At 45.3% G+C, this 22,006-nt stretch overlaps 3 protein-coding genes across 3 annotated transcripts; all 3 read left to right on the plus strand.

The window, feature by feature from the left end:
* Window positions 1–504: 504 nt before the first annotated feature.
* On the plus strand, window positions 505–1,781 carry LOC147973235 (uncharacterized). Its single transcript, XM_087524796.1, has 3 exons — window positions 505–564; window positions 658–801; window positions 1,218–1,781. The coding sequence occupies exons 1-3, from the start codon at window positions 505–507 to the stop codon at window positions 1,779–1,781; spliced, it is 768 nt and encodes a 255-aa protein (XP_087380922.1).
* An 8,898-nt stretch (window positions 1,782–10,679) lies between these two features.
* Window positions 10,680–15,280, plus strand: LOC125506157 (helicase SEN1-like). The gene is made up of 6 exons (XM_087521985.1): window positions 10,680–10,932; window positions 11,597–12,316; window positions 12,402–13,532; window positions 13,624–13,951; window positions 14,063–14,312; window positions 14,435–15,280. The coding sequence occupies exons 1-6, from the start codon at window positions 10,687–10,689 to the stop codon at window positions 14,646–14,648; spliced, it is 2,889 nt and encodes a 962-aa protein (XP_087378111.1). The 5' UTR covers window positions 10,680–10,686; the 3' UTR covers window positions 14,649–15,280.
* Window positions 15,281–19,981: 4,701 nt separating this feature from the next.
* On the plus strand, window positions 19,982–21,778 carry LOC147973236 (putative helicase MAGATAMA 3). Its single transcript, XM_087524614.1, has 5 exons — window positions 19,982–20,444; window positions 20,572–20,830; window positions 20,969–21,164; window positions 21,274–21,331; window positions 21,579–21,778. Exons 1-5 carry the CDS (start codon window positions 19,982–19,984, stop codon window positions 21,776–21,778), a joined length of 1,176 nt encoding a protein of 391 aa, XP_087380740.1.
* The last annotated feature ends 228 nt before the right edge of the window (window positions 21,779–22,006 follow it).

A 22,006-nucleotide genomic window follows, 5' to 3' on the forward strand; every position in this document is an offset into this window, starting at 1 on the left:
TGCGATGGTGGTGTTTGCGGGCAACTAGTAATTTTAACGGTGGAATGCCGAGCCTTGGGGATCGGGCTGATGTTCCCTCGGTCGTTTCTTAGGCAGCGATGATGATGTGGCCTCCAGCCCCCTTGGGTGTCTCCCTGACAGAGTAAATTGCTGAAAACCACCACATTTGTGGCAAGGATACTGCAAAACCACCACTTTTGTCAAAAATTTCAAAAAACCACCACTTCCTCGGCAAGTGAGTAACAAAAACCACTAAACGTGCTGTGAGCCGCGACTAACTGAGAATCTGACTTATCGGGCCCACTTGTCGGAGCCATGTGGCAAAGGGAAAACGGCAAAGCGGAAACGACCGTTAGGACCCCGCTAGTTAAGCCCAGCGCACGCACGTTAGGGCATTCCTCCCCAACCGCTCTCTTCTCTGCCCTGCTCCTTCCTTTCTCGCGTCGCACCTCCCGCCGCCGCCGCCGTCGCGAGCAGCTTCGCACCGCTGACGGGAGGGGAGACATGGTTTCTTGGTCTGAGCCTTCCGACTGTTCCGACTCTTCCTCTGACGATGTGAGCCGGGTAAGATTCTGCTCTTGTGCATCTAGGGTTAGGGTTAGGGAGAAAGGGCAATTTCTTCCCGATAGCAATTGACTTCATTTTCCCTCTGCCTAGGTACCTGCCAAAATGGAGTGCATGAAATGGAGCGGCATTGCTTTGAATCATCCTACACGTTGTGAGCATCGTGCGCCCTGTGAGAAGTTTGTTGCCTTTGAATGGACTGACAGTGGCAGGAGGTTCCTGGGGTGTGGAAAAAAGGTGATCTTCTGACCAGTTCAATTACTTCTTGAAGTGTTGAAGTGATTTTGTGAAACATGTGAATTCATTACTGATAGAATTGGTCTGAAATATGTGAATCCACTGAAGTGCTGAGTTGACTGATACAAAGTCTGAAATTAGGCAGTAAAGTATATATCTCTGGCCATAAATCTTAATACAATAGCAGTAGGCAGTGGAGTACTTTTGTACATTAAGTTTGAGATTAGGCAGTTTCCAATTTCTTATAGGTTGTGGCCATTCTGTTTTTAAATTATTTTAGCTCTATATTTGCTATCCAGGAGTAGGCAATGCAGTACTAGAAACATGGATAATTAATGGATTGTTGTTTTTTATTTTTATCACTAATGTTTTTAGAAATTGGTTTAATTATATTTCCTTTGTTCATACATTCATAGGATGTACCCAAGTGCAACTTTGTGGACTGGATTGACCCAGAGTGGCCAGTCCAATTGAAGAAAGCTTTAAATACCATCTGGACTATGCATGAGGAGGAGTTGACCAATAGGTTGAGGCAGAATGTTGTTAATGCTGAAGAAGTAGTGAAGGTAATGGAAGAGAAGAGGAAGATGGAAAATGACCTGAGGTTTTTTAAAGTTGACTTTGCCAAAATGGTGGCTGACAAGGAGGATGCAATTACCCAGTTAGGCAATGCAAGGTTGGTTATTAGTGACCTGAAGGAACAGATCGAGAGAAAGAACTTGGCTGACAAATCAGACACTAACATTCATCAAGTGCTGAGGGCCGAAGCAGAGGAAGAGAGAGACCAAGAGAAGGAAGAGAAGGTGAAGCTTGTGCAGGAGATGGACAAGATCAAGCAGGAGAGGGCCATGCTGTTGGAGGAGAAGGAGAAGTGGAAGCAAGAGAAAAGGCACCTGGAGTACACTATAGGTGATCTGTTCAAAGAGAAGGAGGCCACCAAGGGGACGATCAGGAAGATCAAAGAGATAGTTGATGAATGATTCAATGTTATTGTAGTTGTATCTGCTAGAGTACTCTATCTGCTATTTGTGGCACTAAAAGTGCAAGAGATTTGTACTGAATTTAAGCTGGATTAATTTGTGTTGCTGGATAATGCTATTATTTTGTGTTGCTGGATTAATTTGTGTTGCTGGATAATGCTATAAATTTGTGTTGCTGGATTAATTTGTGTTACTGGATAATGCTATTGATGTAGATGTAGATGTACTCCAGGTCTTCCATATTTCTGAGGTATTTTAGCATCATCGGCAGGTGATGTAGATGTAGATGTATAATTAGAAGTACCAGTTATTGTTTAGGGAGTAGGTGGTTTTGCTTGTTTTTTGTTTAGGGAGTAGGTGGTTTTGGTTGTTTTTGTTTAGGGAGTAGGTAGTTTAGGTTGTCGTCGAGGGTTCGATGACCCCAAATCTAGGGTAAGGTAGTTTAGGTTGTCGTCGAGGGTTTGATGACCCCAAATGTAGGGTAGGGTAGTTTAGGTTGTCGTCGAGGGTTCGATGACCCCTATTCTAGGGTAAGGTTGTTTTGGTTGTCGTCGAGGGTTCGATGACCCCAAATGTAGGGTAAGGTTGTTTTGGTTGTCGTCGAGGGTTCGATGACCCCAAATGTAGGGTAAGGTTGTTTTGGTTGTCGTCGAGGGTTCAATGACCCCAAATGTAGGGTAGGGTAGTTTAGGTTGTCGTTGAGGGTTCGATGACCCCAAATGTAGGGTAAGGTTGTTTTGGTTGTTGTCGAGGGTTCGATGACCCCTATTCTATGGTAGGGTAGTTTAGATTGTCGTCGACGCTTCGATGACCCATATTCTAAGGTTGTACAAGAATGACCCAAAACCCACAATAATCCTGCTACACTAACAGCATTTATGCACTCAAAACCAACAATAATTCCGCTACAATTACAACATTTAGGCTGCACTCAAAACCAACAATAATTCTACTACAATAACAGCATTTAGGCTTCACCAAAAGCCCACAATAATTCTGCTAGATCAACATAACTCCACAACAGCATGAAGGCTTGATCACACATAACAGAGGTTCACATAACATAAATACCACATAGGTTTTTAGGACTCAAATTGAAACATAGGTTCACAGGACTGAAATTACCACATAGGTTCAGATGACTCAAATTACACAGGTTCACATGACTCAAATTGAAACACAGGTTCAAAGGACTCAAATCATCACACATCCAAGTTTCTCAAGACAGATACATGGGTTATAGCCCCAAAAGTTTCAAGCACTGGCAGATATCAAAGTTCACACATTTCCACTTGCTGCGAAGTATCTCTTCAGTCTTGCATATTTCTGAGGTTTCTTCCTTGAACCTGTTGCAGCATTTGATGCTCCACCAACTCTTCCACCTCTCACTGACCTCTGTTTTTTAGCAGCAGCAACAGCAGTTGGTGTAGATGTAGAAGTACCAGCAGCAGAAGAAGTCCCTTCTCCACATGGAGGCCTAGCTGCTAGCCTTGGTGCTGAGAAAGCAGCCCTTGGTGCCCTAGGAGCAGCTCTTGATGCCATAGGAGCAGCTCTTGGTGCCATAGGAGCCGTAGTAGCATCAGGTGGAGTGTAGGATTCTGCCTTTTGCCTTCTCTTTTCCTGCAGTTTTTAAAACAAACAGAAATTAAAATCTACATAAGCAAAATCAGATACAATGATGAAAAAATATGTACCATGCTTCTATTTTTCCTCATCTGCAGATCAGGCCTCAAAGGTTGTCCGCAATTAGTAAACTTGTGGCCCATTAACCTACAATTGCCACATCTGATTGTAGTCATCCTAGAGGTATCTTTTGGTTTAGGCACTTCAAACCTTCCCTTCTTCCTCTTTTCTTCTTTTCTTCCACTCTAGTCCTCTTTGTGGAATACAGGAGGCTCAATATCAGGTTTTCCTAACTTGACCCAAGCATCTTCTCCAGGAACTGGATACACTATTGGTTTGTATGCCTCCAAATACATTGCTTTCCTCAAGAAAGGACTTACAAAATCCTCAGGTTGCATCTTGGCCTTGTAAATTGCACTGCAAGCATGGTTGCATGGCAAACCTGACATGTCCCACTTCCTGCATCCACAAGTGTGCTCCTCAAGGTTCACAGCATAGGTCTTTGGCCCACTGCTTACTTGCCACAGGTTAGGCCCTGCCCTAATTGCTTTGTAATCTCTTTGAAACTTCTTGCTCATCTCCAGCTGCTCTGCATATGTTGGAGCTATTTCCCATCTAGAAGCTGCTACACTTTCTCTTTTTCCATCAAACCTGACTAGCAACTTGTCTTTGATTCCATTAATCATTGTCACTATTGGTTTGTTTCTAACATCCAAGATATATTTATTGAAGACCTCACTTATGTTATTAACCACCATGTCTGTTTTGCAATTTGTGTCCATTTCATGCCTAGCCGATGTGTGTACTGGAATACCAGATAACCACCTCCATGCATCCTCATACTCATTCTTCAAATTGGCCATGGCTACATCAAAACCATGCTTTGTGTAGGAATAGCTAGCACTGTCCATGCATTTTTTCAGATCTTCACCTCTAAATCCAGCTCTTTGAAAATTTGCATAAATGTGCCTTAAACAAAATCTTTGTGGGCAGTTTGGAAATACAGCATTGACAGCATTAAGCAGGCCCTGATTTCAACCAAAAATAAAGTAACTAGGTTTCAATCTTAAGTTCAAACAATCACTAACTAATAAACAAAAACAATTTGAGCATACTTAAGGAAGAAAAGAAAGTAACTAGGTTTCAATCTTAACTTCAAACAATCACTAACTAGGTTTCAATCTTAAGTTCAAACAATCACTAACTAGTAAACGATTAGAGCATACTTAAGGCACAAAAGATAATATGTAGGTTTGAAAGAGAACATAGATCACTGACCTTCTGCCTATCTGACATGATGGTGTATTTGCCAAACTTCCCCTCTTCTGTGCCTCCCAGAGCATACTTAAGTTGGGTGAGAAACCAGCTCCAACTGGGTGTGTTCTCCACTCCTACAATTCCAAAAGCAATGGGATACATGTTGTTGTTGGCATCCCTACCAGTAGCTGCTAGGATTTGTGCTCCAGTTGTAAGCTTTATGAAGCATCCATCCAAACCAATGAAAGGCCTACATCCATTTAGAAAACCCTCCCTAGGTGCATTGAGACAAAAGAAAAGACCATGGAACCTAGGACCTGGATGTGGGTTTTCATTTGTGCTTTTAGGAGTGACAATTGTGACAATGCATCTAGATCCTGGATTGCATAATTTAACTGTTTCAATGTAATCAGACAACCTATGGTACTGCTTCTTATGATCCCCTAGGACAATTTCCTTTGCTACCTTTTTAGCTCTCCATGCCATCATCTTTGGAACTTCAATTCCAAATTTCCTCTTTGCCTTGTCCACCAATGCTGGCACAGTTGTGTTTGGGTCTGATCTGATTGTCTCTAAGATACTGCTTCCTAGCCACTTTGAGCTCACTTTACTATGTTTGTCACTAGTTGGGCAAGTATGTTCTGCTCTGAACTTCTTTACACAAAATGTTTGCTCATTCTTGATCTGAGAAGCAACAATATAAAAAGGACATCCTTTGTCCTTGTGGTCACACCAAGCAATGACCCCGTCTTTGCAGTTCCTGTGATATCTGAAAGACCTCAGCTGCTTGATGTGAAAGTTAAGTAGAGCACTCCTAAATTGGTACACATCTTTGAAACATAGCTTCAAACAAAATTGTTGTTCTGGATTGAGTCTGCTTTCATCATACCATTTTCTTGGCTTTGCCTTCTCTGCTCTTGTTTCCCTTCCTGGGGGAATAATAAAAGACATAGGCTCATTGCCATCATCATCCTCTGAGTCCAAAAAACCAAGATTTTCATCCTCATCACCTGAGGGAAACCAGTCAGGCTCAATTGGATCATTGGCTGATGAGTGTGTTCTTGTTGTTGGGCCCACTCTCTTTCCAATCTTAAGCACAGGCTGCTGCAATACTCCATCTTCATTCAAATGTTCTTCTTCAGCTACATTTGGAGCGTGTTCACTGTGCTCTTCCTCTTCCTGCTCCTCAGGAACATCATAGATGTCCTCTGGTTCTGTGTCACCCTCAAAGTGCAGTGCTGCCTTCTTCATATCTGCTACAGTTGACTGCAGGTCTGCACTATCTTCATTAGAGCTATTTTCCTCCTCACTTTCTGAATCCAAATCCATGTCATCCATGTCTGCATAATTGGCCCTGTCAGGAGGTGGCATAGTTTGGATGGGCTGGAAATTTACACTCTATTGTGTGGCCAGGAACAAATTTTCATTTGTGCCTCTGCCTGAACTTGAACCAACATAATCACCAAATTCCTTATGGGCCACACCATTTTCACTGACTGCAAATACTATATCAGGATCACTGCTATATTCTTCATCAGATATTTGAATTGGTTCTGCTGCCTTTCTCTTTCCCTTCTTTGCTGGAGACAAAACAATTGCCTGCTGCCTCTTGCCCTTAGTAACTGACAATGTTATCCTCCTGATGTCCTGGTATTGCTTAAGCATTTCATCCACCTTAATCTGGCTGTCAAGCAGTTTAAAACCATCCAATCCTATTCCACCACATCTCATGTAATATAGGCAGTCTGAAAAACTATACCCATTGTCAAGCAGCACATACATAAGATTGTAATATCTTATGTCTTTCTTAAAGAACTTTGTCCTGATGTATTTAATCCCTTCAAAATCAATATGCACGTCCCACTTCTCATAGCTCGACCTACAATACCAATTAAAATGTACATGTTACTATAACATAAATTTGAACAACACATAGTACAACTGGAATGTAATCCTAATAGTGTAATTACCTAAATTTGTACAACACAAGTACACTGCAATCCTAACAATGTAAATATGCACAACAATTGTAGAGCAAGATAATTGTAGGTTCTAATCTGTACTCAAACCCTAGTCAGGACTAAATTCAGAGGCAATACAAAACCCTAGATCGACCTAAACCTCAAGAACGAAAATTTAGAGGCAGAAGGAGCTTGAGATAGAGGACGTACGTGTCGTCGCCGGTGTTAGTAGGGACGACTTCTGCATCAGACGGCGACCGCGCCGCAGCGGAAGCCTTGCCTGCACGGCAAGAAGATGGCGGCTCTTCCTCATCGGGTTGGTCTCCCGCGCCTTCAGCTTGAATGGATCTGGATCCAAATGGCGCCGCCCCCGCCCTCTGCCCGCGCCACGGCGATAGCGGGCTGTCCTCTGAGGAGGAGGACTCATAGTCGACCCCAAGAAGGTCCCGCCCGCGACTCCGTCTGGATCTGGAGCCGCCATCGTCTCCACCCTCGACATCGCCGGAGGGAGTAGTTGCCATGGTTGCGTGCGCAACAGAGAAGAGAGGGAGGGGGATGAGAGCACCAGGGCCGGCGCGCTGGGCTTAACTAGCGGGGTCCTAACGGCCGTTTCCGCTTTGCCGTTTGCCCTTTGCCACGTGGCTCCGAAAGGTGGGCCCGATAAGTCAGATTCTCAGTTAGTCGCAGCTCACAGCACGTTTAGTGGTTTTTGTTACTCACTTGCCGAGGAAGTGGTGGTTTTTTGAAATTTTTGACAAAAGTGGTGGTTTTGCAGTATCCTTGCCACAAATGTGGTGGTTTTCAGCAATTTACTCTCCCTGACGCGACATATTGCTTTCTGTTGGTTTGTAGTCCCTCTTCGTTGTTGCGGTGCTCTCTCCGCCATTGTTATGAAGCGGGCGGAAGGTTTATTTAGGAGATGGCCTGGCTCTGAAAATTCCCATCTACACAAGGCTTCTATGGTAACGGGTTTTTATCGGGCCGTTGGTCCAACTGGACCTTAGTACGAAGACTTCTTGATCGTAAGATACAATGCCAGAACGACTTCTGTGATGGAGCGCCCGCGGTGGTGCGCCTTTGCCTCATGCTGGAGATTAAGTTTGTTTGCTATATAAGGGTCTGGTTGTATTTTCCTTGGTTTTTGTGATGTATTGCATTGTTGAAAGTTTTTAATATAAACCCGGAGTCTTATTTGCCAAAAAAGATCATATATTGTTTGCTCAATTCGGTTGAACTAAATGCGGAAATAGTGCCACCATAAGAAGGTAAATGTTCTGTGCCGAGTGACCGGTCAAGGCTTGGGCCGGTCACCTCTCCCGGACACATGCGACATGTCATTTATGGGCCCTACCCACTGCTTCACCGTCCTTATCTCCAAGGAAAGGTCGCTCTCCCACACAGTAGCCCTTGTCCCCATGCCACAATTCATCTTCTCGTCGCGTAGATCATCCACAAACACGTAGATCCTTGCAGCCGACGGGCACACCCCAACGTCGTGTGCCATCTCGCCCGTCCTTCAAGCTCCCCTTTGCTTCTTCTCCTATCTCAGATGGCCGCCCATTCACATCCTTCCTCTCCACATCAGAGCCTCAGTCGTCGGGGCTGGAAACGATGAGCCATCCAACGCGACATGTTGCAACGGGGACAGAGGCAGATGATGGAGCCATCAACGCCGAGTGTTGCGACCAGCACCCTGGCTTGATGGAACCATAATGATAGGGTGCTACGATGGCAGGGCACTGTGTGATGCAGGGACGCTGCGACGGGGGTGTCGTGATGGCCACGACTGTGGTGCACCCTTGTGTTGCGATCGTGTCGGCCGGGTGCTGATACATCTCCGTCGTATCTATTTTTCCAAACACTTTTGTCCTTGTTTTGGACTCTAACTTGCATGATTTGAATGAAACTAACCCGGACTGGCGCTGTTTTCAGCAGAATTGCCATGGTGTTATTCATGTGCAAAAACAAAAATTCTCGGAATGACCTGAAATTCCACGGAGCGTCTTTTTGGAAATAATAAAAAATATTGGCAAAAGATCAAGACCAGGGGGCCCACACCCTAGCCACGAGGGTAGGGGCGCGTCCCCCTACCTCGTGGGCCCCCTGGAGCTCCTCCGACCTCACCTCCAACTCTATATATTCACTTTCCGGGAGAAAAAAAATCAGAGAGAAGGATTCATCGCGTTTTATGATACGGAGCCGCCGCCAAGCCCTAAAACCTCTCGGGAGGGCTGATATGGAGTCCGTTCGGGGCTCCAGAGAGGGGAATCCGTCGCCGTCGTCATCATCAACCATCCTCCATCACCAATTTCATGATGCTCACCGCCGTGCGTGAGTAATTCCATCGTAGACTTGCTGGATGGTGATGAGTTGGATGAGATTTATCATGTAAACGAGTTAGTTTTGTTAGGGTTTGATCCCTAGTATCCACTATGTTTTCAGATTGATGTTGCTATGACTTTGCTATGCTTAATGCTTGTCACTAGGGCCTGAGTGCCATGATTTCAGATCTGAACCTATTATGTTTTCATCAATATATGAGAGTACTTGATCTTATCTTGCAAGTCTATAGTCACCTACTATGTGTTATGATCCGGCAACCCCGAAGTGCCAATAATCGGGACCACTCCCGGTGATGACCGTAGTTTGAGGAGTTCATGTATTCACTATGTGTTAATGCTTTGGTCCGGTACTCTATTAAAAGGAGACCTTAACATCCCTTAGTTTTCGCTAGAACCCCGCTGCCACGGGAGGGTAGGACAAAAGATGTCATGCAAGTTCTTTTTTCATAAGCACGTATGACTATATTCGGAATACATGCCTACAATACATTGATGAATTGGAGCTAGTTCTGTGTCACCTAGGTTATGACTGTTACATGATGAACCACATCCGGCATAATTCTCTATCACCGATTCATTGCCTGCGAGCTTTTCATATATTGTTCTCCGCTTATTTACTTTTCCATCGCTATTGTTACAATCACTACAAAATATCAAAAACATTACTTTTGTTATCATTAACTTTTGCTACCGTTACCACTACTATAATATTACTTTGCTACTAAACACTTTGCTGGAGATATTAAGTTTTTAGGTGTGGTTGAATTGACAACTCAGCTGCTAATACTTGAGAATATTCTTTGGCTCCCCTTGTGTCGAATCAATAAATTTGGGTTGAATACTCTACCCTCGAAAACTGTTGCGATCCCCTATACTTGTGGGTTATCAGATGCTACGACAGCGGGTCCTGTATGCTGGAATTTCGTCGTCAGGGTCCTACAACGACGATCGGGGGGGGGGGGTGCACCACATGCTGCAACCGCGACTACCTGGGGATGGTCCTTGCTTGCTGGAACCATGGGGACAAGATGATGCAACTGTGACGGCGACGAGCCGGAACCTCAGCCGCAAGATGATGCAACGGTGACCGCAGCGGGATGGAACTGGCGACAACTCCAACTGGAACCGTGTCGTGGGATGCTGCAACGGGGACCCTGAAGAGGTGGAACTGTCACTCGAGATGCTGCAATGGCGACGACGGCCAACTTAAACCGTGTCATGGGATGCTGCAATGGCGACCAAACCGACAATGACTTGTTTTCTTTGAGACGCAACGAGCCAAGGTCGGTCGCGCACGCACGGGTCCAAGGCGGCGGTTGGCCGTCCTTATTGTCGCCTTCCCAGCACGTTGATGCGATTTTGGGGGGAGAACGAAACGGGTGCTTGGAGACAAAGTGGGGAGGTAGATGTGACGGCTGAGAGAAGTCACATCAAGAATTCCAATTCAAGTTTTTTTTCATTTCACTATTCCTTACTCCAGGAGCCATGGAGAAAAGAATGATCCCATTCGACTTTTTTTAGTGGATTTGACTTCACTTTAGCGTTGAACAAAAAGGAGCCGTGGACCTAAAGCAGGCCGAATACAGAAAACCAGGGGACGGACACGGCCCAAATCGTCGAAAGAGCAGGAACAGAGCCCACATCGGAAGACAAGGGCGGAGTGTCCCAAAACGCAGACCCTTTTTCCATCTTCCTGCTGGAGGCTGCCGCTCCATTCCAAGCATGGCTGCGGCTATGCGCCATCTGATTTCTTCACGCCTCGCCGCATTGAGCAGAGCCACCGCCGGGCGTCTGCGAAGGAAGGCTTCCCTAGCCGGTGGAGTCCGGCGGCTTGGACCGGTGGGGAAAGCGGATCCATGGAGGAGCATTTCCACTACGCCAGATTTGAACAGGTACAAGGGGCCGCCGAAGCCGACCTTCTCATGGAAACTGCAAGATCTGCTCAACGATGATTTCTTCAAGAACGAGGCCAGTCTTTTCCTCTTCCTTCGTTTCTTGCTTCCATTAATCATATATATATTGACGCTCTGTACTAGTACTTGGCAAGGCTAAGTATAGCTTGCTTCTTCTGGATGAAGTATATACGTAATGTTAGATCAGCTGTAGAGCAAGCTTTCAAAATCAATTTAGGGCTCATATGGGATTGGGGGCTGTGTGAATCCTAATTATGCAGTGGCCGGATGTACACATTGTGTTTGTATTTTGATGCTTCATTATAAGTTAATAAAACACACCCTTTATCAAAAAATATGGGATTGAGGGGATTTTCTAAATTCACCGTTGATGCGATCACATTCAGGGCACGGGCATCGATCTAGCTGCGCTGCCGTTATTGCACATGGCTATATATTGTCAGCGTACTAATAGGATTTCTGTTGCATGAGGCTGCACTTCGTATCCCTTATTTGTATGGTGTTCTTTCTCATTGGTTGTTCTGTCTGGCTTTTTATTATATTTAAGTAAACTTGTGCTGGACCGTGTAAACGTTGCAACAATTGATTGACGGCTGTGTGCATCGATCGATGCAGAGGACTGGGTTTCAACCCTCTTTTCAAAAGGAAAAAAATGCTCCTACAAAGACCTGACAAGTTGCTGCTAACCTCTATATATGTATGTGCTTCCTTTCATTCAGATTAAGGTGATACCAACAACTTTCACTTCGGTAGAGGGGTACATGGGTTCATTCATGGCTCCACTATTGGAAGAAGCTCGTGCCGATCTCTGCTCTGCATTGCGCGGCATCCGGCACGCGCCGGTGGCCCAAGTGATCCGGATCCAACAGGAACGCACTTCAGAATTCTGTATCTCGTTCAAGGAACCTCGGCCAGCTGGTTGTTATGCCCCGAAAGTCGAGGATATATTGGTGCTCACATGTCGGAAACCGAGCCGCCACAAAGACTTGGACCCATTTGTCATAGCTGTAGTGCCTCCATCTGAAGATAGTAAAAGTGAAAGGAACGATGACGAAGGCACCACCACCGGCTCTTCTGATTCTGAAGATATGGACAATACTGTCACCTCTTCCCAAGACATAGCCATGCCATCTCTTCTCGAGAAAAATGCAACATCAGTTGATGTAGAGGCCTGGGCGCACCCCTTTTTCGAAAAAGAAAAGAAAAATGCACCCCAAGTGGTCGACACTGGCACAACAATATCAATAAGGCTGCTGTCGGGTAAACTACCTGTCAAACGACAAGGTCAAAAAGAAGTGATCGCATTGCCTCTTTTTGCGGTTTTTCTTATCAATATGAAGACCAACAATCGTATACATGATGCACTGGAACTGAAAGCCGGCATCCTTAGCCGTTGGGGCAGTAGCCTCGTAGAGAGGATTGCAGAGTATGCTTCAACTGTATGTATCTATTTAGTACTATAGCATGGTTTGCGTCTTTCTACTCAATCAATATGTTGTGATAGTTCCTATTTTCTGATGGCAGGTCAGCCAGGATCGCAATTCATTGTTGCCAGAGGTACCTTCAGGGTTAGCGTCACATAAGGCGCTGGATGGCCTTGAAAAATTCAAGCTCAACACCTCACAGCAGAAGGCGGTACTTGATTGTGTTTCAGGAATGGATGAAGCTAGGTGCTGGGTGCGCCTTATCTGGGGACCACCTGGGACAGGGAAAACCAAGGCCATCATATCTCTCTTGTGGTCAATGCTGATGAAAAACCACAGGACACTAGCTTGCGCTCCGACCAACACGGCGGTTGTGGAGGTTGCCTCCCGTGTTCTCGGTATTCTCGAGGATGAGTCCTATGGCGGCAGTGGAAAACACTTCTCCCTGGGCAATGTCGTGTTGTTTGGCAACGAAGATCGGATGAACGTGGATGAAAACCTCGCAAAGATCTTCTTGGATCGGCGTGTGTACCAACTTGTGAATGTGGCGACGAGCCGGAGGCACTATGTGAACCACATGCTAGAACTTCTTGCGAAACCGTTGTGTATGCACTCTTTGTATCTTAAGGATGTTCGATCGGAGCGTACGGGTGATATTTTGCAGCTGCAAGGGGTGGGGGATGCTGAACTAGAGAGGAGGAGGAAGGTGACATTCAACGAATTCTTCATAGACAATTACGAATGTCATGAGGAAGCACTGCGCCGCTGCTTCGAGACTCTCCGCAATGATCTGCCCCTATCCGCTAGGAGATTTGATTACCTGGATGAGACCCTACGCTCGCTCGAAGCTTTCGGGAAACTTCTCCGGTCCGAGCCGGAGCGCCCGCTTGGGAAACTCTTCTTCAAAAACGAGGGGTGGCCAGAGTTCCAAGAAGCAAGAGCATTGTGTCTTAACAAGCTAGAACACTTGCCCGATTGGTTTGATTTGCTTCCAAGCGATTCAAGCAAAATTGAAGACTACGTACTGAACAATGCCACGATCATACTTTGCACTGCTGCTAGCTCATTTAATCTGCGCCGCGTCCGTGATTTCCAGCCGTTTGAGCTCCTTGTTATCGATGAGGCGGCGCAGCTCAAGGAGTGCGAGTCGCTGATACCTCTACAGCTTGGTATCCACCGTGCTGTTCTTATCGGTGATGAATGCCAGCTACCAGCGCTTGTCAAAAGTAAGGTAATGTTTTTCTTTTTCTTCTAGCCTGTCCGTCGGTCAGTCCTGGTGTATCAGATCAAGCAATGCTCACGCTCACAATTGGCTGCTGCAGCTCAGCGCTGAGGCCGGCTTTGGAAGAAGTCTGTTCGAGAGGCTGTGCTTGCTAGGACACCCGAAGCACCTCCTCGATGTGCAGTACAGGATGCACCCAGAAATAAGCAAGTTCCCCATCTCAAGTTTTTACTGTAGGAAGGTGACAGATGGCCCCAACGTCCTTCACAAAGACTACGAGAGGAAGCTCCTGGACGGCTCAATGTATGGCCCCTACTCCTTCATCAACATCCAAGGTGGGATCGAAAGCTCGGGCATGCATGGCACGAGCCTGAGCAACGCTGCTGAGGTCGCTGCGGTGACCCGGATTGTGCAGAGATTGTCCCAAGGTATGCTGCAGCTACCTAGATATTTAGCAGCTGTAGATTCATCAAACATATTTCCTTTCCTTTGCTTCCTATCATCAGTTGACTAGTTTGGGTTCGTGTGTACGGAGTCAGTTGACACAAGAAGCAAGCTCAGCGTGGGCGTGGTATCGCCATACAAGGCCCAAGTCCGTGCCATCCAGGAGAGCCTTGCTTTGGAGCACGACAAGTATGGCGGTTTAACCGTAAAGATCCGAACCGTGGACGGGTTCCAGGGTGCCGAGGAGGATGTTGTCATCTTCTCCGCCGTGCGGGCCAATACCCATGGATCGGTCGGGTTCCTCTCCGATCAGAGGCGTACCAATGTGGCGCAAACACGGGCCAAGTGAGTGAACAATTAGTCGCCTGGTTGGTTGAGAGGACTTCTTCAGCTCATAGAAAAATTGGGGTCATATGTGATCTTGCTACTTCAGTTCTGCGCACTTCTGTTGCTGTGTTCTTTTGCAGGCATTGCTTCTGGATTCTTGGCGATGCGGCTACGTTGTCGAGCAGCAGGACAATCTGGCAGAAGATAGTGGCCGATGCAAAGGAAAGAGGATGCTTCTATGATGGCAACGACGACAAAGACCTCTGTTCTGTGGTGAGCGTCGCGATCAAGAAGGATGAAGTCAACCGTCTGCTCAAGATGGTGGATGCTCGTCTTGGTATATGCAGCTCATAATCTTGGGTATGATCGAGTAAATCAATCCTTGGCACTGCATCTTAATTTCAGAACTAACTTAACTGTCGAAAGAAGCATCTGACAGTAGGTGTTGCAACTACCGTTTCTTCCCTTCAGAAATCCAAGACGGACTAACTATGAACTTCTAAACGGGCAGGCATAGGGATGTGCACTGACCGCTGATGCAGTTGCTAATCTCTTTGATCGTCAGTCGAGTACTCGCCAGAGGCCAACTGCAGGAACTTACAGAGCCATTTTTTTCCAAAAAGGAGGATTACCCCCGGCCTCTGCATCAAGTGATACACGCAGAGGAACTTACAGAGCCATGTGCGCAGATAACATACTAACTCTTGGTTGGCACTTTGCTTGTTTGAGCCTGTAGGTTTCTGTTTTTGTGCATGTAAGATGTTCTCAGAGGAGTTTGGAGTGTGCGCAGCAGCGGTGATATTTCGCATGTGTGAGGTGGAACAGAAAGGATATTACTTATTACCTGGTAGCTGATTAGTTTTGGTTCTTGATCGTAAGAGGATGGCCAGGGTATAATCATGTTGGACTATGTAGTCTGATTCCAGAAATGAAATTGAGGAGCTGAGCTCCTTTCCTTGAAAAAAATAGTATTAATTCCTGTGTTATAGCGGTGTATGAAAGCCTTGGGATGGCCAGAAGGCCATTGTTCTTTTGAGGGAACTACATTACTCGTTGAATTCCCTCTTGGGCTGCAGTGCAAGTGTTACCGTGCATCTAGATGAAGCATAGTTAGAATGTCATTCACATGTCTGAACAGTCTCAGTTGCTCATTGCTGAATATTTCCTTACTATTCATTGTACTTACTACTTGGTACATATCTACGTACTATAGATTCATGGTATGGAATTGACACTTGAAAGCTGCTAGTCATCCCTTGTGTTTGTATGCTTGTGTTGCGTTTCAGTCTCTATATGGCTGTGTTGCTTTTACCAAGGAACGTCCGACTTGGATGGCCTTATGTTTTTTCTTCTAATCCATTAATGATAAGAGAAGTAAGTATATATCAGGGAAGCCTCCGCAAAGGTCTGATTTGTTAAAACGCAAATTATATCATATGAATAAAACAGTAGTTCGAATAATTGATTAAACCAGTTTGCTTAAGACTTCATTATTGTAAAATATGTGACCTCAACCAATGGCTTCAGATTATAAATCTTGAAGTGAGAAGAGAAGGACCAATTCCTCCCCACCAAACGAACTATCAACAAGCCAAGAATGCTTGATTACTATAATTAGAACCATGTTAGTAATGTTTTTCATTAATAAAATCTATCTATCTGTTATTTTAGGGGAAAATCGATGGAGCATACTGTCTTCCTGTGCTAGTATCTCTCAATAAGATTTTTCTCTAAAGCACTTGCATGAATGCAGAAATCGCATGCATCATGCTGACATCATTGTATGAAACTAAAATTATTAATTATTGATTTTTTATCTTACCAAGCGCTAATCTAATGCGGTCATCTTCACCGGTGCGTTCGACTTGACAAGTGCTTAAAATTTTGATCACATGTTGTCATATTTTGACAAAAAAGAAAACCTGGCAAAGAACCAATGCAATGTTTTCTTTGTGCGTACGTTGGTATTGGTTGTGTGCATCATAACCATACAGAGGTCGGGTGTGTGCTCATTGTGTTTCTATCCGCTTGATCTTCCTTTTGAGTTAATAAGATCCACTCTTTAGCGAAAAAATAAGTATTGGACGAGCTCTTAGAGCCTCTTTAGTTCGCACGATTCTGAACACGTAAGAATAGAAAACAAGAATATGACAAGATTGTCACAAAGGATTAAAAATACTGGAATTTTGAAAGCATTAGGTTCACATGAATAGGAAACACATGAATACTTGGTCAAATCAAAGTCAAGCCACATGAAAAGGTATAATCAATACAGTTACTATGCTCCCAGGATTTCCACGCTCGCGGTGCATCGTGGTTTTTCGGTCCGTTGTGGGCCTATTTATTAGGCTGTGTTTGGGCTGTTACATGTACATGAGCCTACTTAGTGCTGAGTCGTGACTATTGATGCAGCCTTTTTTTCTTTGTACGTGGAAGTGTGTGTGTGCTCTCTCGGCATTCTCCTTCTCGATGGAGCGCTGGCCCAGATTGTCAGCCTGCGATCGGACGTGGCGGTGCGACGCCAATAGCAATCACATATTGATTATGTGTTTTTCCCTTTTAGTGTGTTTCTTTATTGGTTCTTTGATTTATTTTTTATTTTTTGGTTTTGTTTGTTTTATGTATTGTTTTTTCTTTCTTTCAGGGATTTTCTATTCATATTCTTTCCATTTTATTCAAAAATATATTGAACATTTTGTTTATATAAGTTATATAATTTTCAGATACATGTTAAACATGTTTTTCAAATACCTGTTTACAATTTGATAAATGTACATTGAGTATTTATTGGTGAGCATTTTGTAAACTCACATTGAACATTTTTATTCAAATACTAAGCTCAACGATTTGGAGCCTCCTGGTGCGTCCTTGGCCGTGGGGTCTCTACGGGCTCTACTTTTAAGGGGTTGTGTCGCTTGTTCGGAATAACACATATATATATAGTTGTAAAGTGCCAGCTGGTTTTCTCGTTTTGAGAAGGTTCTAGAAGGTATTTCTTGGGTATTTTTGATTCTTTTATATGTTTTCTCTACCTATTTTAATTATTTTCGTCCTTTTCATTTTTTCTTATTTTTTTATCTTTTGACACTTCAATTCATGAACATGTAAGAAAAATCTTGAAGATTTTTTGGAATTCATGATAAATATATTTAAAGTTCATGAACATTATTAAAAGTCTATCGAACTTTTTTTGTGAACCTTTTTCAAACTCGAGAGCATAGTTTGAGATCCAAAATATTTTTTAAATTCATGAACATTTTATTTAAGAATTTGTTGTTTTTAAATTTCCAAAAATTTGGAAAAATATATTTGTGAACATCTTTTGATTTAATGATTTTTTTCAAATAAATAAGTGATAATAGGTTTTGCTGCATTGGAGCAAGTGCAAAAAAATTAAGCGAGCAAGCGAGAACTTGATGGCCAGGCCCATAAGTGAGCATTATATCAACAGTTTCACCGTTTTACTATGGAATATTAGCAACCAAGAGGCTCACACAACTAATGTTGGCTGACACCGAGTTTGAAACATGTAAGCACACCCAACCACGCACCGAAAAAACCCACTCTCCTCTCATAACAAATACCATCTTCAACAACAGGCCAACAAAATACGCAAGAAATAACTAACAGCCCAACACGATATCTAGATGAAAAAACAAATGCCAGAACATAACTAAAACCCAAACCGATGCAGATAAACCAGAACAAGACAATCGACCGCAATAACATCGTAAAGAAGAAGAAGAAAAAGTTAATCCTACGGATGAAAAACGGCGCAGCAAAGCGTGCGGTAGCCTCTAGTTAGGATCTTAGTCTTTTTCTTCGTGCGTAGGAATTTTAAGAAGAGGTCCATGCGGATTGTAAAATTTCTGTGTTTTTGTTTTGAAACAGAGATTAAGGAAAAACTATTCATTTTTCTTTGCTACAGATCTCTCATCGAAGCAGTGGTTCTCCCAGCTATCGGTGTTGAATCTAGGAGGTGGTTTCTACGACATCTCAGGTCCGTCAGATTTGGATGGGTGCTCCATGTGTCTTCTTGTTGGTTTTGAGGTAATGGTCTTCTTCTCCGGGCTCTTTGCGGTCGTGGTGTTGCGGCCAACAAGTGACTTGGAGGGCAGAAGGCCGACCCTTGATAATCAGGGTGATGTTACCCCGGTCGTTTCTAAGTAGTGGCGAGGATGTGGCCTCCTTTTCTTCCCTTGAGTGTCTCCCTAATGCGACAGATTGCTTTCTGGTGGTGTGTGTTCCTTCTTTGTCGTTGAGGTGCTCTCTCTGTCGTCCTTGCGGAGCTGGCGGAAGGTTTGTCTAGGAGATGGCTTGGCTCTAAATTTCCGTCTACACAAGACTTCTACGATGATGGCTTTTTTTTGGGTGTGGTCCAACTAGACCTTAGCATGACGATGTTCCACAGTAGGATACAAATGCCAGGTCAGGTCTGCTTCAGCGATGGAGCGGCAGTGGCGGCACGCCTTTGCATCATGTGGGAGATTAATTTTGTTGGGCTATGTAAGAGCCTGGTTGTAGTTTTGTTGGTTCTCGAGATGTCTTGTATTATTGGAAGTTTTAAATATAAATCCAAAGTGTTACTATTTGGAGAGGAATCATCCATTTTTTTTCTTTGCCTCATTCCGTTGAACTAAACGCGTGAATAGTGCCACCACAAGATGAATTCCAATTCCAGTGTTTTTCATTTCGCATTTTATTTTTTTTGAGTGGATTTCATTTCACCTTTCCCTTCGAATCAAAGGAGACCGTGGACCTTAAGCAGGCCGATTACAGAAAACCAGGGGACGGACACAGCCCACATCGTCGGAAGACCAACCAGGGGACAGAGCCCACATCGGAAGACAATGGGACGTGTGCTGCTACGGGGGAGTGTCCCAAAACGCAGATCTTTTTTCCACCTTCCTGCTGCAGCCTGCCGCTTAAGCAGTTCCACTCCGTTCCACCCTTCCTAGGAGACTTCACTCCAGGCATGGCTGCGGCCTTGCGCCATCTGATTCCTTCCATGGTTTTGGTAACCGAGTGAAATTCCGAGCTTCCGCGCGGTTACCGCGTTTACCGACCCCCCACGAGAAACACTCATATCAAGCAAAAAATCTCGAATAATTTGAAAATTTTGAATTCAAACTCTCACAGTATAGTTAAATATAGGCCATCTCTTTCCTGCCAACAGAACTGGTTGCGTCCTGGTTGAAGTGAACCATCCATCTGCTAGGAGACGCGGGTTCGACTCCTGGCTCTCATGTTTTTAATTTTTTGAGTTTGCAAAACTGAAAAATGTTGCCAATTAGATGGAGCGACCAGGGCTCGAACTCACGACGAGCGAGCAAGTGTAGCTGCTGTCGAATAGCCACAAGGCCAGGGTAACGTAGCTGATAATAAGGAGTTAAACAAATTTCTATATCGATCTAAAAAAAATTGAATTCAAAATTTGATTATAAATTCCGTCCGAAATTTTTCCGGAATTTCATGGTTACCGTGGTAACCGCAAATTCCAGTGCCCCTCGAGAAAAAATGTCCACTTGGGATCCAAAACCTTGATTCCTTCACGCCTCGCCGCATTCAGCAGAGCCACCGCCGGGCGTCTGCGAAGGAAGGCTTCCCTAGGCGGCGGAGTCCGGCGGCTTGGACCGGTGGGGAAAGCGGATCCGTGGAGGAGCATTTCCAATGCGTCGAGGGCAGCGATGGGCATGTGCACTACGTCGGATGGGAACAGGTACAGGAAGCCGCCGAAGCCGACCTTCTCATGGAAACTGCAAGATCTGCTCAACAAGAATTTGTTCAAGAACGAGGCGAGTCTCTTTTCCTCTTCCTTCTTTTTCTGCTTCAGCTTAGCCGGCTTCGGAAGAAGTCTGTTCGAGAGGCTTAGCTTGTTGGAACACCCTAAGCACCTCCTCGACGTGCAGTACAAGATGCACCCGGAAATAAGCAAGTTCCCCACCTTTAGGTTTTACCAGAGCAAGGTGACAGATGGCCCCAACGTCCTTCACAGAGACTATGAGAGAAAGCTCCTGGCTGGACCTATGTATGGCCCCTACTCTTTCATCAACATCCAAGGTGTGGAAAGCTCGGGCAAGCACGACGGGAGCTGGAGCAATGCTGTTGAGGTTGCCGCAGTGACCCGCATTGTTCAGAGATTGTTCCAAGGTGCCCTGCACGCTAGCTGTACCTAGCTACATCAGCAACAGCAACAGTAGATTCATCAAGCATGATTCCTTTTCCTTTGCTTCCTATCATCAGTTAATTAGTTTGTTTGGACTTGTGTGCACTACAGAGTTGTCAGGTAACAAAAGAAGCAAGCTCAGCGTGGGCGTAGTATCGCAATATAGTGCCCAAGTCCGCGCGATCCAGAAGAGCCTTGCTTTGGAGCGCGAGACGTATGGTGGTTTATCCGTAAAGATCCGGACGGTGGATGGGTTCCAGGGTGCCGAGGCGGATGCCATCATCTTCTCTGTCGTGCAGGCCAACAGGCGCGGAAAGGTCGGGTTCCTCGCCGATGAGAGATGTACCAATGTGGCGCTAACACGGGCCAAGTGAGTGAACAATTAGTCGCCTGGTTGGTTGAAACAACTTCTTCAGCTCAGTCACATATGAGTATAGGACAATTTGGGTCATATATGTGATATTGCTACTTCAGTTCTGTGCTCTTCTGTTGTTGTGTTCTTTTGCAGGCATTGCTTCTGGATTCTCGGCGACGCGGCTATGCTGTCAAAAAGAAAGACAATCTGGCAGGAGATAGTGGCCGATGCAAAGGAAAGAGGATGCTTCTATGATGGCAACGACGACAAAGACCTCTTGGCTGCGATGAGCATCGCGATCAAGCATAATGAAGTCAACCCTCTTGGTATAGGCAGCTCGCGGTCTTGGGTACGAGTAAATTAATCCTTGGCACTGCATCTTAATTTCAGAACTAACTTAACTGTCGAAAGAAGCATCTTAATACTATGTTATTGCAACTGGCGTTTCTTCCCTGCAGAAACCCAACTGTGCGCTGACCGCCGAGGCAGTTGCTCTTCACTTTGAACGTCAGTCGGGTACTTTGCCAAAGGCGAACCGAAGGAACTTACAACCATGTGTGCAGATAACATAGTAGCTCTTGGTTGGCAGGCACTTTGCTTGTTTGAGTAGGTTTCTGTTTTGGTGCATGTTTGATGTTCTCAGGGGAGTCTGGAGTGTGTGTGCAGGAGGGATATTTTGTTTGGGTTGGTTCCTTTTGTGTGAGTGTATGTACCCGGTAGCTGATTTGTTTTGGTTCTTGATCTTTAGTTGTTTGGCTGTCAGTGAGTGTGCTGCGGTCAGAACCCATCCTCCACCTGACGCCGCCCATCGCCTCCTCCCCACCCCTCACGCATCCCTTCTCCTCCTCCCCATCGGGACTGAGCAGGAGAACGAGCACCCTCCCTCGCAACCGCCTCAACGGGAGAAGAGCTCGAGCCCGGGTGTTTAGGCGTGTTGGTGAGCGCGGCGGCTGCCATGGCTGAGCTCGAGCCCGGGCGCGGCGGAGCTTTGTTGAGCATGGTGGCGACCAGGCCATGGACGAGCTCGAGCTCGAGCGTCTCGTTCTCCCATGGCTCCTGCGCGTGCCGCCCCTGGGTGAGGTGTTTGTTCAGTTGTCAACGTTGATTTGCTCGGTTACTTTCGGTTTGGTCAGGGTCTCAAGTGGGTTCCTTGCAGGTTTTGAAAAGCAACTGTTTGTTCCCTTCGTTGAG

The sequence above is a fragment of the Triticum urartu genome, chromosome 5A, assembly GCF_056163025.1.
Source record: "Triticum urartu cultivar PI428250 chromosome 5A, HENAU_Tu73, whole genome shotgun sequence".
In the NCBI taxonomy this organism is placed as follows: Eukaryota; Viridiplantae; Streptophyta; class Magnoliopsida; order Poales; family Poaceae; genus Triticum; species Triticum urartu.

Bases quoted from the DNA above. Each gene is read 5' to 3' on its own strand.
- LOC125506157 (XM_087521985.1), top strand. From the start codon at position 10,687: ATGGCTGCGGCTATGCGCCATCTGATTTCTTCACGCCTCGCCGCATTG. The intron at 12,317-12,401 runs GTATGTATCTAT...TTCTGATGGCAG, and splicing joins TTGCAGAGTATGCTTCAACT to GTCAGCCAGGATCGCAATTC. The intron at 13,952-14,062 runs GTATGCTGCAGC...GTACGGAGTCAG, and splicing joins TGTGCAGAGATTGTCCCAAG to TTGACACAAGAAGCAAGCTC.
- LOC147973236 (XM_087524614.1), top strand. From the start codon at position 19,982: ATGGGCATGTGCACTACGTCGGATGGGAACAGGTACAGGAAGCCGCCG. The intron at 20,831-20,968 runs GTGAGTGAACAA...GTTCTTTTGCAG, and splicing joins GTGGCGCTAACACGGGCCAA to GCATTGCTTCTGGATTCTCG. The intron at 21,165-21,273 runs GTACGAGTAAAT...TCTTCCCTGCAG, and splicing joins TAGGCAGCTCGCGGTCTTGG to AAACCCAACTGTGCGCTGAC.
- LOC147973235 (XM_087524796.1), top strand. From the start codon at position 505: ATGGTTTCTTGGTCTGAGCCTTCCGACTGTTCCGACTCTTCCTCTGAC. The intron at 565-657 runs GTAAGATTCTGC...CCCTCTGCCTAG, and splicing joins CCTCTGACGATGTGAGCCGG to GTACCTGCCAAAATGGAGTG. The intron at 802-1,217 runs GTGATCTTCTGA...ATACATTCATAG, and splicing joins TCCTGGGGTGTGGAAAAAAG to GATGTACCCAAGTGCAACTT.